Here is a 16,905-nt window from a genome sequence, read left to right on the forward strand (position 1 = left end):
TTCATATCCAGCGTGCAAGGCAGTGTACAAATGAGATTCAACCTTGCTGTGTTTTAAGCTGCTGCCATGTACACAGCCGTAGTCTGAATACAGCACCATCAGTATGTGTGGTGCTTTAAGGAGCACAAGAGGGCAAGGTCCCTGCCCTGAAGAGCTTACAATTTAAAAGTTGAAATAGGGGGCCAACATATGAAGGGAACAGGGGAGGAAGTAGCCAATGGCTGGGGCACGGAGTGGTAGGGTTTTTAGCTGAAAGCGTCACTAGGCTTGTGCGCACAGAGTTTGGCAGGATTCCAAAGGAGTTAGAGCATTCACACGTGCAGGTAACGTGTGAATACGTTTTGTGGGTCAAGAGATACTTGAGGCGCACAAGAAGAGCAGCACATTTTGCATGGGGGCAGGGCTGCGTATGAAGGGCAACAAAAGGCTCTGATTAAAGACGGGGGGTAGCCGGTCTACAAACCGAAGCTATTTGGTTTTGAAACGCCTGTGTTTACACTATAGGACTCGTAACCTGCCTTAGCAACGTCAATCATTTCACCACTGTCCAATCAGAGAGTACGCCACTGCCCCGCCCCTCCAGGAGCCCGCCTCTAACCCGAGACGTCAATCATCCTGCCCTCACGATAATGGCGGAGGTTACGCAACTAGCCCGAGCAATCGATCAAGCTACCGGGAACCAATCCGAGGGCGCCCCTTCGGCCAGCTGCCCGCCTTTCTTGCGAGTCATCCGCTTGCTCTGTCCAATCGGCGGCTCATTCACCTTATCGCCTAGTTTATCGCTTAACGGTTCTTCCCCTGTCCCTCGTCTTAAGCGAGGAAGGAGCCTCAGCAGCCAATCAAGGAAGAGCAAGTCTTTTTAAAGCCCCGCACTCTATCCCACGTGGGGTGGTGAACGGTGGCCAATCAATTCTCAGCCGGCGCGGCCCGCCCTGTCTCACTTCTCCACTCCGGTTAGAGGCGGCTGTCGCCTTAAGATGTAAACAAGGCCTCGCGCAGCGGCCGTTAGAGGGTGAGGAGGGTCTCGCGCTCCCGGAAAAGGTGGGGGGCAGGCTTTTGATTGGACAAGGTGGACGCGCGGGGAGGGGGGAAGAGCAGAGCGGAGCAGTTCGGTAAGAGCCAAGGTTAAACGCGAAAGGCGTCCTGATTGGTCGGGACGAGCGGGCAGTTGGGACAGAACGCTGCGGGGGGTGGCGGCTGCGGCGGCAACTGAGCAAGAGTGTCCCTGCTCTATGGCGTCTGTTGATTGGAGGAGCCGTGAGCAACGGCCATGCCCATTGGCAGAGAGGACTCAGGTGTCTGAAAAAAGTACTTTAATGGGTTCAGCAGGTCTACGAGCCCTTGTTTGGTTGCCTGGGGCTGTGGTATAGTCACGTAGAGGACGGGGTGGGTGGCTGGCTGACGTCTAGATAAGGGCACCTCCATATGGGAGCCGAGGAGCCCTTTCAGTATTGGAGGCTGTGATTGGTGAAGATGAAAAGGGGGTGATTTTTGGGGGGGGGGCGTATGGCTATGGGAAGCAGTGGGCGCCCCATGGAAACAAATGAGGGGAATGTTTGGCTTCTGGATGTGGGGTTAAAGTCTGCTATAGTGAGAAGCTGTGATACAATTTAAATTTTTTAAAGAGCAATACTTTTTAAATATTTAATGCTGTACTGTTTTTAACATTTGATTGGGAGCCGCCCAGAGTGGCTGGGGAAACTCAGCCAGATGGGGGGGGGGTGTAAATAATAAATTATTATTATTATTATTACTTCTGAGTGAGGATAGATTTGATTGGTAAGAGGCAGGGAATCCTTCATGCGAAGAAGAACGAACGCTGTTCTCTCTCCCTCCTCGCCCCCCCCCCCGTACTGCGTACAAAGTTCTGCAATTAGTGGCTCAGGATTTTCCTTTTCAGGAAGGACTTTCTCCCTCCGTTTGGTTCCTGAGCTCCAGGAAGTGAAGAACACACCGGACACATACCGTGAAGAATGCCTTAAGACATGGGCTCCCGCAGTAGTAGCAACGCTGGCTCGGGGGGCCGGGATAACCAGGGGAGCTGGTCTCGAAGGGACTCGGGGATACTGCGCAGCGAGGAAGAGGACGACGAGGATGTGGATCTGGCCCAGGTATTGGCATATCTACTGCGCAGGTAACTCACACCCCCGCTCCACTTTTTAGTCAAATTAGGGATATGAGGGATGCCTCTGGCAGCGGATGCTGTTTCAGACTCGTGCAGAATCTCAAGGCAGGAAGAGGAAGGGAATTTGTTATGCCTTTTCTGTCTGGTCCATTAATCTGGACAAAGATAACTCAGTCCTCTCAGTAAGTGGAATCTGCTGGCGTGGAGACTCATGAGACCCTACTGGAAAATCCAGTCTCAGCTGATTTCTCACAGAGCTAGGATTTTGAAGATATGTGTGTCGGGGAATGAATTCATGCATGGATTCAAGGAGATGGGATGATGATTAAGGATCCAGGGAGCATAACTGAGTGTACAGACTTCCTTGACGCTTTGTTAAAAAACACAGAAGCCAAATAGTTTGGAAGTGTGGAAATAAGGGTCACAGTCCAGGTTTATGTTTTACAGATCAGCCGGGATGCAGTCTCAGTTGTAAGGGGGTCGTACCAGAATTTAACTGTGTATTGCTGGATCTCATCATGTGCCATGGCTGCTTTTCTAAGAGTAGAGGGGGTTTTGTATTTTCTTGTGCAGAAGTTGTTCAGGGCCATACTTCTTCGTATGCTCATGACGTTAAAATTCTCAGTTGTCTACCTATTGCGCAGGATGAGATATCCAAAGTTTTGACGCATAACATAATAGTTTTAGAAATTTATTCAAGAAAAGTGAAGGTTTCCTCATCTGTGGCTTCTTTATCCCTGTTTCTGATGTCACCTTAGGTAGGCCACAAAACACTTTGGAATACTTTAAAAATATTCATAGCCAACTCTACACTAAATATTCTGGTTGGCTTTGGCCAGCTATGCATATACAAAAGAGATTCCTGATACTGTTTTGATAGCAAGTTTTTTGCGTGGTTAAGACAAAAAGAGATTGTGAAGTGCTCCAAAACTATCCCTCTAAAATAGGTGAATGAATGGGCAGTAAAATTCACTGCACACAAGTATAAGTGTGCAATTCAATGCACACAAGTATAAGTGATTCACGCTGGGGCAAAAAATCACATCTTCACATATACAGTTAGGAAGTTTGAGCTTCCGGTGACTATCCAGGAGACAGTGGGTCGTAGTGGATAGTTTGGTGGAAACATTGGCCCAGAGTTTGACTGCTGTGAAAAAGGCGATTGCATGTTAGGGATTGTTTGGAAAGGAATTGAAAATAAGGCTGCCAATATCTGTAATGACCACTCTTAGAATTCTGTGTACAGTTCGCTCACCTCAGAAAGGATACTGTAGAGCTGGAAAAGCTTCAGAAAGGGGCAAGTAAAGTGATTCTGGAGTTGGAGCAATTCACCTATGAGGAAAAGTTGCAACACTTGGGGTTTTTTAGTTTAGAAGGAAGAAAAGCAAGTAAGCAAGCTGGGGACGTGATAGATGTGTATACAATTATGTATGGTGTGATGAATAATACTACAATCCAGAGGCATCCAATGAACTGAATGTCAGAAGATTCAGGGCAAACAACTTCTTCACGATTATGTAATTCTGTCCCACAAGAGGCGGTGCTGGTCACCAATTTGTGTGGCTTTAAATGAATTCGAGGCTGTTAATGGCCACTAGCCTAAAGCCTGTGTTGTAGTACTACTTTGGGAGGCCTTGTGCCTCTGAATACCAGTTGCTGGAAACCGCAGGAGGTGAGGATGCTGTTGGGCTCAAGTTCTGCTTGTGGGTTTCCCATTGGGGCATCTGGTTGGCCATTGTAAGAACAGGATGCTGGACTAGATGGGCCTTTGGTGTGATCCAACAGGGCACTTCTTATGTTCTCATGCCACCCTTGTTTCCTGAACTTTTCAGCCTTTGGATTGTTTTTGGATCCTGTCAGTCTACTCAAGATTGACCCTGTCATTGGATATTGATGTAGGAGCCTTAGACAGCAGGATATTCTCTCCATAGTTTATGTTAAAAATTTGCATCTCTATTCCCATCTCTCTTAGTTGGTGCACCCCTAAGCTGATCCTGAGCTGGGTAGGTGTCAGTTGAAATCATTCCTTGGCTGTTGTATTAAAACTTCAAAAGCTGCTTAGTGGGCACCTTCAGAGAACAGGAAACAAAAAAATTGGGAGCTGCCTCTCTCCATTCCCTCTCTGTGAGTTGTGATGTGGGGAGGGGCAAAATGGATTTGTAATTCCTAAAACTTCCAATTTTTCTCTCCAGAGGACAATTTCACTTGATGCAGGGCGGGGGAGCAGCCAGTGTCCGTCTGGTCCAGACACTCTCGGACTCGGACGACGACAATGACAGTGCCTGGGAAGGGCGACTTGGAAATCACTACAAACCTCCAGGTACTGGCCGGTAACTTGTTTTAACGTAAGAGAGTCTGAGGAAAATGTGAGGGTGCCATCTGAGTTTATCGGGCAACAGGGCAATTGGGGGTCTCGTTCTCAACCTGTCCGATCTTCCTCTCTTTCTTTTACTTGCAGTGGATTTGACGCCAGACACTCACGACCTGGAGTGCAACGAGATCAAAACACACATCCAGTTGGCAACAGGCAGGCTGGGCTCGGGACAGACTGAGCATAGCATCCCTCGACTGCTTTGCAAGGTGCCTGTTGGCTTCTTGGGGATGCCAATATTAGGCTAGGAAAACAAGAGGTTCTTGTAGCTTAAAGACGCAGAAATCCACTTGAGGGTGGGGCTGTCTGGAGAGCAGATCTTTCAGTGTATGAAAACTGCAGGCAGAGCCTTGTTGAATTACTTACTCCTTTTCTTTTCCTTCCTTCCTTCCTTCCACCTCAGAGGGAGCGCGGCCTCTGCCACAACAGCAGCTTCTCTCGTGGGGAATGCTCCCGAGTGGCGTCACAGTGAGTATTTGGAAGAGAAGGCCTGGTGAGGTGGGTGAGATAATGATTTTAGGGGAAGAACCCTTTAATAACTCAGACTTTGCTCTTCTTCCAGCTTTCTCCCCAACCACTTGTCCTTCACCGATTCCTACTCCCAGAAGGCGTTCTGTGGGATTTATTCCCGTGATGGAAAGCTTTTTATGTCTGCTTGTCAAGGTACTTCATAACACATCATAGTATTTGGCTTTTTTGTTTTTGTTTTGCTTTTCTGTTTTGTTGTATCAACGCATACTGTATTATAGTCATATACAGGATAATAAGAAGGAAAAATAACATAAATGTAAGACATATGTAGGGACGCGGGTGGTGCTGTGGGTAAAACCTCAGCGCCTAGGACTTGCCGATCGCATGGTCGGCGGTTCGAATCCCCGCGGCGGGGTGCACTCCCGTCGTTCGGTCCCAGCGCCTGCCAACCTAGCAGGCAGTTCGAAAGCACCCCCGGGTGCAAGTAGATAAATAGGGACCGCTTACCAGCGGGAAGGTAAACGGCGTTCCGTGTGCTGCGCTGGCTCGCCAGATGCAGCTTGTCACGCTGGCCACGTGACCCGGAAGTGTCTGCGGACAGCGCTGGCTCCCGGCCTCTAGAGTGAGATGAGCGCACAACCCTAGAGTCTGTCAAGACTGGCCCGTACGGGCAGGGGTACCTTTACCTTTACCTTTTTAAGACATATGTAAATTAATATTACTGTAGCAGTTGGTTTTTAAACAATCCCTGCATCAGATCTGCTTCCGTCCTTGGCACTGAGGGCATCCTGGAATTCTCTTGTCTTGAAATTTCCTGTAGCACAAGTGTTTGTGGCGTTTTGGGTACCAAGTGTCCTAGAATGCTGTCCTTCTGACCAGGAATGCTTTCTCTGCATTTTGGGAAACAGACAAGTGGCATTGTGGGTGGGCCCTGCTGCAAAACCTCTCAGTCCTCCATAAGATCCTGTGGAGCTTCTAATCCCCAGATACCCAAGCGTAGCGTGATTTATTTATTCATGCAAAAACACCATTGCTGCTTAGTTGGTATTGCTGTTCCAAGGAAGAAGGAAAAAAATCCTCTTATCCCATTGGAAAGGACAGTGTCGAATGTCCTAGTAGTTGGGTCCTTCAGATGGGTTGATCTGGATGATTTGCATTTTTACAGGGGTGCCCTCCCATCTCTTACTAATCCCAGATTCCCGTTGCCAAGATCAAAGGCTTAAAAGGTTGCGTTCTGTTTTCCAACAGCAGCTGTAGCTCAACAAAGAAAGTCTTGCAAGGCATGAATGGGGAAAGTGTGTCCCTTCCACCACTTTGGGTTGGACTACAACTCCCATCATCCCTGAGCAGACACCATGCTGGCTGCTGCTGGGAGTTGAAGTCCTGGGGGGTTCCACAGGTTTCCCATCCCTGATGCAAGCCTAACACCTTGGTGTTTTTGCCTCTGTGTTAAAGGTCCTAGTAGATGAGGACGCATTGACACATGGTACAATTAGCACACTTGCCTCTTTCTCTGTTCCTTTCCCCACGCTTCCAAACCACCCCCACCCCCAACTTCAGATCAGACAATCCGCTTATATGACTGCACTTACGGAGGCTTCCGGAAGTTCCGGAGCATCAAAGCCCGGGACGTAGGCTGGAGTGTCCTGGATGTTGCCTTCACTCCCGACGGTGCCCATTTCCTCTACTCCAGCTGGTCAGATTACAGTGAGTGGGGTTGGCATCTGGGAAGGGTGGGGGTGGGGGTGTCACATGTCAGTCATTGACCCCACAAGAAGTGTTAACTCTGATGCCCTTGACCTTCCCTCCCCCTCTCCTTACAGTTCACATCTGCAACATCTATGGCGAGTGTGATACCCACACAGCACTGGATCTAAGGTAAGGAGGGCACCCAGCAAGCCACCCTATTTGACTAAAGAGACTCCTGGAGTGGTTTCTAACTCTCTCCTCCTTTCCACAGGCCTGACGAGCGTCGCTTTGCCGTCTTTTCCCTCGCAGTCTCCTCCGATGGAAGGGAGGTGCTTGGCGGGTACGTTAGCCTTTTGCCCAGTCCCTTTACCCCCAATGCATAGCACTGGTTAACATTTTATCCAGGGGTGTGGAACCTTTCTTTTTAAATAAAAACCTGCAGGGGTCCGCATTCCTTTCTGGACAACCTTCCAAGGGCCACTTGCCATCTGCAGATGGGGCTAGAGGTAAACCGCAACGAAGCGGCAACTGTTTCCTTTGTACAGCAGGCTACTTAAATTCCAACATCCCACATTCAAGAAGACATTCCAGTCAGGAGCAAAGCCCTTTGGTGGTGGTGGGGAATCAGTGCCATGAGGAGTGGCTTTCTGAGGGCCAGATAGAGAGTCCAGGGGCCACATTTGGCCGTTGTGCCTGAAGTTCCCTACCCGTGACTTTGTCTAAGGCGACACCTGGACTTGGCCTAGGCAGACAAGATTTGGGTTCTTCTAAAACACAGATCTTCTGCCCTCTCTCCCATCCCTTATTTATTTCTGCTGTTTACGTACCATTTAATTGGCAAAGTTTCTAAGCGGTGTACAGGAAAAAAATATTTAAAAGCATATAGTGGGTAAAATCAATTAAAAGTAATTGTAAAAAAAACCCTCAGGAAACTTCTTGAAAATTCCTCCCGAATTAGAAACATCTCTGTCATGTGCCTGAAGCTTAGCAGGGAGGAGAGGGCTGTCTGATACTGGTCTTTTTAGCCAAGAGGATTCTGGGCATGCTGTGCCATGTGGCTCTCATTCCATGTGGCCCCTGTGGAGCGATAGGCAAGGTGGTGAAGCCCCTCCCATCAGCCTGGCTGGGGCCAGCTGCCCCCCCCTTCCCTGTTGGTGCCCAAAGGAAGCAACACGGACCCAAGTTGTGCAATGTTTCATTTTGTAAGCAGCCTTGGGGGCTTTTTAAAAGGTGAAAGTCAGGGTGGAAATACTCCAATTCAAGGGTGAAGTGTTGGAAATGCTTCCGAGGCATGCCTTTCTCCTGTCAAGGTGCTGCCTTAGGGTCCATTGACCAGTGTGGCTTCAGTGTCTTTTCCCACCCCTCTTTCCTTGTGTTTATGTCTGTTCTTCCACCCACTCAGTTTTGGTTTTAAACCTAGGGCCAACTATGGCTGTGTCTACGTGTACGACATGGAGCAGAATAAGCGGACGCTCAAGGTACTTACGTTTTGGACCCTGCCCCTCCTCTGCTGGGCCTCTCTGTTCCGTGTCTCTGGCCTCACCCACTTCCTGTTCCTCTCCCCCTGGGTTTTAGAAAGTGTGGCTGGTATGTGTGTGTGTGTTCTGTGCGCATACACAGACACACACACAACCTTGTTTCCTTTCCGGCCCTTTCAAGATTTCTCTCTGCAAATGAACGAAAAGCCAAAGACGGTGAAATTAGAAGCAATTTCATAGTCACAATCATAGCAATAATTGCCCAATGACTTGAATGAACTTAAATGATAAAGATGAATATCAAGTCTATATTTATCCTTGAGCAAACCTGACAATATCTCCTCTCTGTGAATATGTGTTGTCCCTTTGCATTTCCACTCTAGTTCTTAGCCTATCGTTTCAGCCACTGATTCACTGCAGCTCCTTTTGTTGCTAGCAATAGTCATTTAGCTACTGTTGGAAGGTTCCGGGCCGTTTCGTAGCACATGGGACAGTGGCGGTTCCTTCCACGGTATCCCGACGCGGATAAAAGATTGAGGGGAGCAGTAAAGCATAGCATCAGTCCAGCTGTCTGGATTTTTTCCACCCCAAAGCCATAGGGTGGGGATCCCTGGGATGTTGTAGATCAGCCCTTCCAAGCTGGAACTCTCCAGACATTTTGGACTACAATTTCCACCAGTCCCCTCCCCCAACACCTAGTTGTAGTTCGAAATATCTGGCGGACCCTAGCTTGGGGAAGAATGTTCTAGATGTCTTTCCTTGAGCGTCCCACTGCCCATTCTGCCTCACCCCCTTCCCCATTTCTCTGTAGCGTGCCGTGCTTCTCCAAGGTGGGCTGTGCTTGTGTGTGTCAGCGTGTGATTCTGCTGCATCGCCATTGAGAATGGTTGCCTTGGTCAATCACATTCCGTGGATGCAGAAATGCACCAAATCAGGGGTGACCAACCCCAAAGAGACTGCGATCTACTCACAGAGTTAAAGACTAGCAGTGATCTACCCACTTTTGTGGAGTTCAAGTCAAAGTTGTTGAGCGTTTTTTAGGAAGGAGGAAGGCCCGGTTTTTAGGGGTTTGAAGTTGTTGGGGGGAGCCAGTGATCTACCACGGGACGCGGGTGGCGCTGTGGGTTAAACCACAGAGCCTAGGGCTTGCCGATCATTAGGTCCGGTTGTGACCGACTCTGGGGTTGCGGCGCTCATCTTGTTTTACTGGCCGAGGGAGCCGGCGTACAGCTTCCGGGTCATGTGGCCAGCATGACTAAGCCGCTTCTGGCGAACCAGAGCAGTGCACGGAAATGCTGTTTACCTTCCCGCTGGAGCGGTACCTATTTATCTACTTGCACTTTGAGGTGCTTTTGAACTGCTAGGTTGGCAGGAGCAGGGACCGAGCAATGGGAGCTCACCCCGTTGCGGGGATTCGAAACGCTGACCTTCTGATCGGCAAGTCCTGGGCTCTGTGGTTTAACCCACAGTGCCACCCGCGTCCCACTCCTAGCTCTCCCATGGAAAATCCTGCTCCTCCCTCTTGCGCTGAGTCCTCTGCCTTCCTCCAGATCGAGTCCCACGAAGACGACGTGAATGCTGTGGCCTTTGCCGACACCAGTTCCCACATCTTGTTCTCCGGGGGGGACGATGCCATCTGCAAAGTGTGGGACCGGCGCACCATGAGAGAGGACGACCCCCGGCCTGTGGGCATCCTGGCTGGCCATCAAGATGGCATCACCTTCATAGACAGCAAAGTAAGGCATCCTTTTCTCTCTCTATCATCGCAGAGGGCAGGAGGTGGAGTCTGATGGGGTTGGAAAGCTTATATAGGCAAACAACCTTGAAACTCCCCCCCCCCAAAAGAAAGCTGCTTCAGGATCTCATTCGCAACATGTTCTGTGTGATCTGCTTGTTTTTATTAATTTTATTTATTAGATTTATTTACCACCCTTCATCAAAAGATCTCGAGGCAGTTCACAAGATGAAAATACAAGATAAAAACAAAAATAGTTAAAACACGAATAACAGGAAAATAGCCCCTACTCCCGCAAACTCATTTAAAAGGCTGTAGAATATTAATCAGCCAAAGGCCTGGTTATTGTTGTTGTTGTTGTTATTATTATTTATTTATTTATTTACCGCCCTATACCTGGGGGTCTCAGGGTGGTTCACAGAATAAAGTCAAGATATAAAACCACAAAATGCATAATAAAAATAAAAACAACAACCCAATAGCCCTCCCCCCCAAAAAACACATTTTAAAAGGGCATAGGATATAAATAGGATTAACCAAAGGTCTGGTTAAAAAGGAATGTTTTTGCCTGGCGCCTGATAGTGTATAATGAAGGCACCAGGCAAACTTCCCTGGGGAGAGCATTCCACAGATGGGGAGCCACTGCAGAGAAGGCCCCGTTCTTGTGTTGCCACCCTCTGGACCTTTCGAGGAGGAGGCACACGAAGGAGGGCCTCAGAAGATGATCTCAGGGTCTGGGTAGGTTCATGTGGAAAGAGGCGGTCCTTGAGGTATTGTGGTCCTGAGCCGTTTAAGGCTTTATAGGTAAAAACCAGCACTTTATATTGGGCCCAGAAGCTAATTGGTGTTGATACTGTCTGAAAGAAAGATCCACATGGTTCACCTCCACCTAAGCCCACAGCAGTCCAAGTGAAAACACAGTAGCACCTATATATTTGGCCATGCATTCCTTTAATATCATTTATACAGGATCCCCATGTTGGGGAGAGGCTAAAAGAGCTAAATTAAGTTTCCTTTAGAGAGTGAGTCTTCTGCTGTGGGACATCTGTACTACAGATAGTCCTTGGGGACTATAGAGTGTGAAATATTCCTTTAAACTATTGTTCCCCACTCCTCCTTCTCCCAGGGGGACGCCCGATACCTCATCTCAAACTCCAAGGACCAGACGATAAAGCTCTGGGACATGCGGAAGTTCTCAGGCCGCGAAGGGCTGGAAGCCTCCCGCCAAGCCGTCACTCAGCAGAACTGGGATTATCGCTGGCAGCAGGTGCCCAAAAAAGGTGAGTCTTAGAGGATGGGGAAGGAGCGGGGACCCTAAAGCATTGGAGAGGCAGGTCTTACTCTCCTCTAACCCTTACTCTCTCCTCTCCTTCCTCCCTCTGCCAGCGCGGCGGAAGTCAAAGCTTCCAGGTGACACCTCCCTCATGACGTACCGCGGCCACGGAGTGCTCCACACGCTGATCCGTTGCCGTTTTTCGCCGCTTCATAGTACCGGACAACAGTACATCTACAGTGGCTGCTCCACGGGGAAGGTGGTGGGTGAGTGGACTCGGGATGTGGGTGGCAGGGATCGGCCAGGGCAGTGCCATGCTGGGCAGCAGTCAGAGGGGTTAAGCTTTGCCTTTTTGAAGGAGTGCGGCGTTTTGCTAGGGTGCAGGATTCGATCTCTTGCTGGCGGGTGGGGGAGAAATCTCTTACGATGCACATCCGCATGCACGTGAATGTTGTTTGAAAGTCCCTTCCCTTTTGGTATGGAGGACTCAAGGGAGAGGATGAAAGCAAAGAGAGGTCAGGCTGTGTCAATATGCTTGGGCGGTGAGTTGGATAATAAACCCAAGGGGAGGGAAAACACAGCAGAAATAAATGGTTGGCACATGAAGAAGCTGCCCAAAGTGGCTGGGGCAACCCAGTCGGATGGGTGGGGTAAAAATAAAGAAATTGTTGTTGTTAAGAAGCTGCTGCTGCAGCAGCCTTTGGTCCATGAGCCAAATTTGCCCTGGCTAGGGTTAGTTTGACCTGTGAGACCATTTCCACCCCCCAGCCACGACCACCCAATCCACATGTGGCTTCATACAGTGCTAGGTGTGGGACAGGTAAAACTGCAAATGCAAAGGAACAGTTGGCAGACTTGACAGGGGTTTCAATCTGATCTGTGCAGAGAGGAAAGAAATTCCTTTGCAGACCATCGTCAGTCTGGTCTGCAAAGGGAAACTCTTCACTTGTTCTCATGGAGATGTCTAGTTCCCCACCACCTGTTTCCTAGAGGGATCTTGGAAGCCTCTCATTGTTCTGACTATATGCCATGCTGCCCCTTAAATTTTCACTCAGTCTCACCCCCGTGTGTGAACTTGAAGACTTGCAAGCTCCTTGGGGCAGGGACCTAAATGGCACTATAAAAATAATCAATAATACAAAGTGTGGGCAGGTCCAATGCTGACATCTAATGGGACACGGGTGGCGCTGTGGGTTAAACCACAGAGCCTAGGGGTTCGAATCCCTGCGACGGGGTGAGCTCCCGTTGCGCGGTCCCAGCTCCTGCCAACCTAGCTGTTCGAAAGCACGTCAAAGTGCAAGTAGATCAATAGGTACCGCTCTGGCGGGAAGGTAAACAGCGTTTCCGTGCGCTGCTCTGGTTCGCCAGAAGCGGCTTAGTCATGCTGGCCACATGACCCGGAAGCTGTACGCCAGCTCCCTCGGCCAATAAAGCGAGATGAACGCCGCAACCCCAGAGTCAGTCACGACTGGACCTAATGGTCAGTGGTCCTAAGGGATAAATAGTGGTATCTGGAGCATCAATTCTTGCTGCAAGAGAGGATAGATAGCCCTTCTGATACTTCCCCACTGCCATGGGAGGAGTGGGTGTCGTGGGGCCGGTGTGTTGCCAACGCTTCTCTGTGCTACCCTGTGCTCCTTTCCCTTCCTCCAGTATACGACCTCCTGAGCGGCCTGATCGTGACAAAACTGACCAATCACAAGGCTTGTGTCCGTGATGTCTGCTGGCACCCCCACGAGGAGAAGATTGTCAGCAGCTCGGCAAGTACTGGGAGCGAGGGAGTGGTGGGGTGAGGTGCTTGTGTGGTTAAGATGAATTGTTGGCACTTCTTTCCTCTCGCCCAGGAACTTGTGTGTCTTCCCTGCCAGTAAGGTTGTGATGGCAAGGATGAAATTCTTCTTCTCTGCCCTTTTCTGTGGTTGTTGCTGCTCGTCTTTTCCTTCTCAACAAACCCATCTGGGAGCGCCGCTTGGCTACAGAGGGGCCCCCTCCCTTGCAGTTTGAGGCGTGGTGGGTGAACCCAAAGGAGAAGGGGGTCTTCTGACTGGGGTGCCCAGACTGAAGAACAACACACCCAGAAAGCGTGCTTGATCAATTTCAGTGGCTGGCGAATACTCACTTTATTCTAGCAAGCTTTAATCAGCCTCTGGTGTGTTAACCGTGGCTTTTTCCCATCCTGCTATTGGGTTATATTTATGATTTTGCATTTTATGAATTGTAGTTGTGAGCCGCCTTGAGAACCCTTAGAAGAGAGATGTTGAAATAAGTACAGTGGTACCTCGGGTTACATACGCTGCAGGTTACAGACTCCGCTAACCCAGAAATAGTACCTCAGGTTAAGAACTTTGCTTCAGGATGAGAACAGAAATCGTGCTCCGGTGGCACGGCAGCAGCGGGAGGCCCCATTAGCTAAAGTGGTGCTTCAGGTTAAGAACGGACCTCCGGAACAAATTAAGTACTTAACCAGAGGTACCACTGTAATGGCAAAGTGTAGCATTTACAGTCTGCTGGGTCGTAGGCAAACACGTTGGCGTTCACATGTGGGAGGAGCTGCCATCTTCCCTGCCCTCCCCGCCCCCACCCAGCATTTAATGACATGGTGCGAAATGTGTTTGCTGCCCATTGTTTTTGAAACTGGTTTGGGACCCAAAATAACAGCATTCCCTTTGAAAAATAAGTAAGTAACTAAACCCAGGAAACCAAACAAAAGCCAATAGCCAGAGCAAAATGTCAACCAGCCTTTCCCAACTTGGTGCCTTCCAAATGTTTTGGACTTCAACTCCTATCAGCGCCAGCCAGCCAGCCTGGCTGCAAGATGTTTGGGATGGGGAGAGCTGTAACCCCAAACATCTGGAAGGTACCAGAAGGGGAAGGCCTCTCTTACGCTGTTTCCGTACCTGCCAGCCCATGCCGCCGTAATCTCAATTGGGGAATAAGCAGCAACCTCTGCGGAGATTGCCCAGGTGAATTTTATGTTGGCAGTGCAGCTGCCCTGCATTGGCACAGCGATCTAGTGCAAATAAAGTATAGCGAGATAAGAGAGCACTTAAAGCAGGGTCTGTTCAGCTGAACTTGGATTGCAAGGTGGGTTCCTGTTTGGGGGCAAGAGCCCTTGTGACGGATCTGGACTGCAAGACCGAGAGTTTTGCAGATGAAATTCAGCCCCTCAATTTGGGCTGGGAGAAAGATGTTCAGTAGAGGAACTGGTTGGTTGTACAGTGGTACCTCGGGTTACATACGCTTCAGGTTACAGACTCCACTAACCCAGAAATAGTACCTCGGGTTAAGAACTTTGCTTCAGGATGAGAACAGAAATTGTGCTCCGACGGCGTGGCGGCAGCAGGAGGTCCCATTAGCTAAAGTGGTGCTTCAGGTTAAGAACGGATCTCTGGAACGAATTAAGTACTTAACCCGAGGTACCACTGTATTTGGGTTTCAGGATCAGGCAATTCTATAGGCTGTAGCCTAGGTTAGTTTGGATTTGTCTTATCAGAAATAAAAACCTCTTTTTTTTTTTATTAATAAATGTTGATTGTCGAAACCCAATGGATAAGCAGAACGGCAAGTAGGTATTCCAGATCAACCATGCTGGAATTAAAAAGGAAGTGGTGGCAAAGATAACACTTTCCAAAAGCATATACAGTGGTACCTCAGGTTACATACGCTTCAGGTTACATATGCTTCAGGTTACAGACTCCGCTAACCCAGAAATAGTGCTTCAGGTTAAGAACTTTGCTTTAGGATGAGAACAGAAATCGTTCTCCGGCGGCACGCCAGCAGCAGGAGGCCCCATTAGCTAAAGTGGTGCTTCAGGTTAAGAACAGTTTCAGGTTAAGAACGGACCTCCAGAACGAATTAAGTACTTAACCTGAGGTACCACTGTACACCTGTCAATGGCTTTGAGCTTTCTGTCAGGATACGTGGGACTTGCTTAGCAAGTTCCTTTATTTATTTGTTCATGCATGCATGCATGCCTAGTGAATTCCACAGCATTTGGTACACTCAAGGATGCTTTAGAAGCGATGACTGTAACCGTCTTTCTCTTTTATCGGCAGTGGGACGGGAACATCCGGCTTTGGGAGTACCACCAGACGGAATACGACGAAGATCCTCGGAGGCCCCCTACCGCCCGAGCGCTGCGCCCCAGACCCTCAGGAGCTTCTGATCAGTAGCCTTTTCTATCTCTGCTCGCCACCATTCTCCAGTTTTGGACTCGCCACACGGTCGAGGGAGTGGGGGGGGGGAGCAAACCAGACCTTGCGCTGCCCGTGGCCTTGGGACATTTGGGTGGGAGGGAGGGCAAACTTCGTTGCGGGCGGTCTGCTAAGTGAAATGTAAATGGAGTGGGGAGATGGGCAACGTCTCGAACACGGCTCTTGGGAAGAGCCAGAATCGGAAGACCGGCTGCAAAGGGGGGAAATTTAGGTAAGGAATTGTTAATCTGAACAACAGGCTAGTTTAGTTTATAGCGTCGCTTTAGGGTTCCGTGGGATTGAAATTTACAGTCCCACCCTCTTCCTGGTCTGTGATTTTTAATTTGAATTATTGGAAGGCAGAATCATGGATCATATCCTAACAACTCTGGGATTTAGTTGGCTCTGGGGAACAACAGCTTGTAGACCCCTCCCTCCCTCCCTCCCTCCCTCCCTCCCTCCCTCCCTCCCTCCCTCCCCATGCCACCCCCCAGTGTGTGTGTGATTGTGATTGTGTGATTGACTGATCAGCCTTCCACAGAGGTTAGAAAAGAGGGCTTTGCGTTCTTTAATTCCTTTCCAGGTGCCATGTTGAGTGCTGAGATGTATCAGAGACTGGGATGTGAGGCCCTTCCTCCCTCCTTCTAGGGGCAAGGGATACAGCAAGACCCCCCCCCCTTTTTCCCCCTCTGCCACAGCAGCTGTTGGCAAAGTGCGAGGGGACGTGCCCTCCGTCTCTCACCCAGCAGCAGATAACGAAGGCTCCCTCTTCCCTTTCTAGAACGCACAGGGCACATTCCTTCCTGGGACGCTGCTTCTGGGGACCCTTTGCCATTTGTCTGAGTGAGAAATGACAGTGCAGGGGTCATAGCAGGGCTTGATATTTTGCGGGGCGGGGTCTTTTCCCCTGGAAGATGCTGTGGGGTCAGCCTGGCCCCTGCCTCCCAGATCTTCCTTCCCCATTGCCTCTACTCACCCCCACAGTCCCCCCCCCCACCTGGCCTTTCTTTTAGTCTCCTCAAGCAGCAGGTGGCTTGAAAAGGGAGGCCGGCAGAAATCCTCTTCTACATCCCTTCCCCAAACTGTATTTCCCCGTTTGCCGTGGGGAGCTGGGTGTCCTGGGAGACTCCCTTTCTGCCCGTTGGCTCCCCCTCTGGGATACTTCCTGCTCTTCTCCCATTTTTGGGGGGGGGGGTCCTCCCATCAGCTGCGCCTCTGATGCTCGAGTGGTGATGGTAAGGTTTGTTTTGTTTTGTTTTGAAACAATAAAATATCTGGAGGTTTTTTGTTTTAAGTAGATTGAACCCTGATTTAATCTCTTTCTCTGGTTAAAGAGAGAAGCTGTTTTTTTCCGGAAACCCACTCCCCCAGCATAGAAGGGGGAGGCTTGTACGTCACGGGGTGGGGGTGGGGGGAAGAATCTCTTTCCTGAGATATCTGCACACTTCCATCCAACACGGGTGTCTGTGCAAACTGCAATTGCCGTCAATAAAAGCTGTTGAAATTTTCTTTCTCTTTGTTTCGGTTTTTAAAAAGAGGGGGAGGTTGGGTCTTTGTTTTTTTCTTCAAC

General features: G+C 49.5%; 1 protein-coding gene across 4 annotated transcripts; it reads left to right on the forward strand.

The window, feature by feature from the left end:
* Positions 1 to 866: 866 nt before the first annotated feature.
* Positions 867 to 16,590, forward strand: DCAF11 (DDB1 and CUL4 associated factor 11). 4 transcript variants are annotated; one of them, XM_080979789.1, is made up of 15 exons: positions 867 to 1,012; positions 1,901 to 2,134; positions 4,318 to 4,445; positions 4,584 to 4,705; positions 4,900 to 4,964; positions 5,059 to 5,159; positions 6,528 to 6,674; positions 6,791 to 6,845; positions 6,928 to 6,996; positions 8,077 to 8,134; positions 9,685 to 9,870; positions 10,996 to 11,149; positions 11,256 to 11,408; positions 12,796 to 12,902; positions 15,198 to 16,590. In XM_080979789.1, the coding sequence occupies exons 2-15, from the start codon at positions 1,986 to 1,988 to the stop codon at positions 15,312 to 15,314; spliced, it is 1,611 nt and encodes a 536-aa protein (XP_080835915.1). In that variant the 5' UTR covers positions 867 to 1,012; positions 1,901 to 1,985; the 3' UTR covers positions 15,315 to 16,590. The 4 variants fall into 4 exon arrangements, with proteins under 4 accessions (XP_080835915.1, XP_080835916.1, XP_080835913.1 ...); XM_080979790.1 differs by lacking the exon at positions 867 to 1,012 and adding an exon at positions 1,027 to 1,041; XM_080979787.1 differs by lacking the exon at positions 867 to 1,012 and adding an exon at positions 1,218 to 1,308 and having other exon boundaries at positions 1,901 to 2,111.
* Positions 16,591 to 16,905: the final 315 nt, after the last annotated feature.

This window comes from Podarcis pityusensis (genome assembly GCF_964106645.2).
Source record: "Podarcis pityusensis genome assembly, chromosome: 13".
NCBI classification, from domain to species: Eukaryota; Metazoa; Chordata; class Lepidosauria; order Squamata; family Lacertidae; genus Podarcis; species Podarcis pityusensis.

Excerpts from the sequence above, each read along its gene's own strand:
- DCAF11 (XM_080979787.1), top strand. The coding sequence starts at position 1,233 with ATGGCGTCTGTTGATTGGAGGAGCCGTGAGCAACGGCCATGCCCATTG. Across the intron at positions 2,112-4,317 it reads AGGATGTGGATCTGGCCCAG|AGGACAATTTCACTTGATGC; the intron begins GTATTGGCATAT and ends TTTTCTCTCCAG. Across the intron at positions 5,160-6,527 it reads TTTTATGTCTGCTTGTCAAG|ATCAGACAATCCGCTTATAT; the intron begins GTACTTCATAAC and ends CCCCAACTTCAG.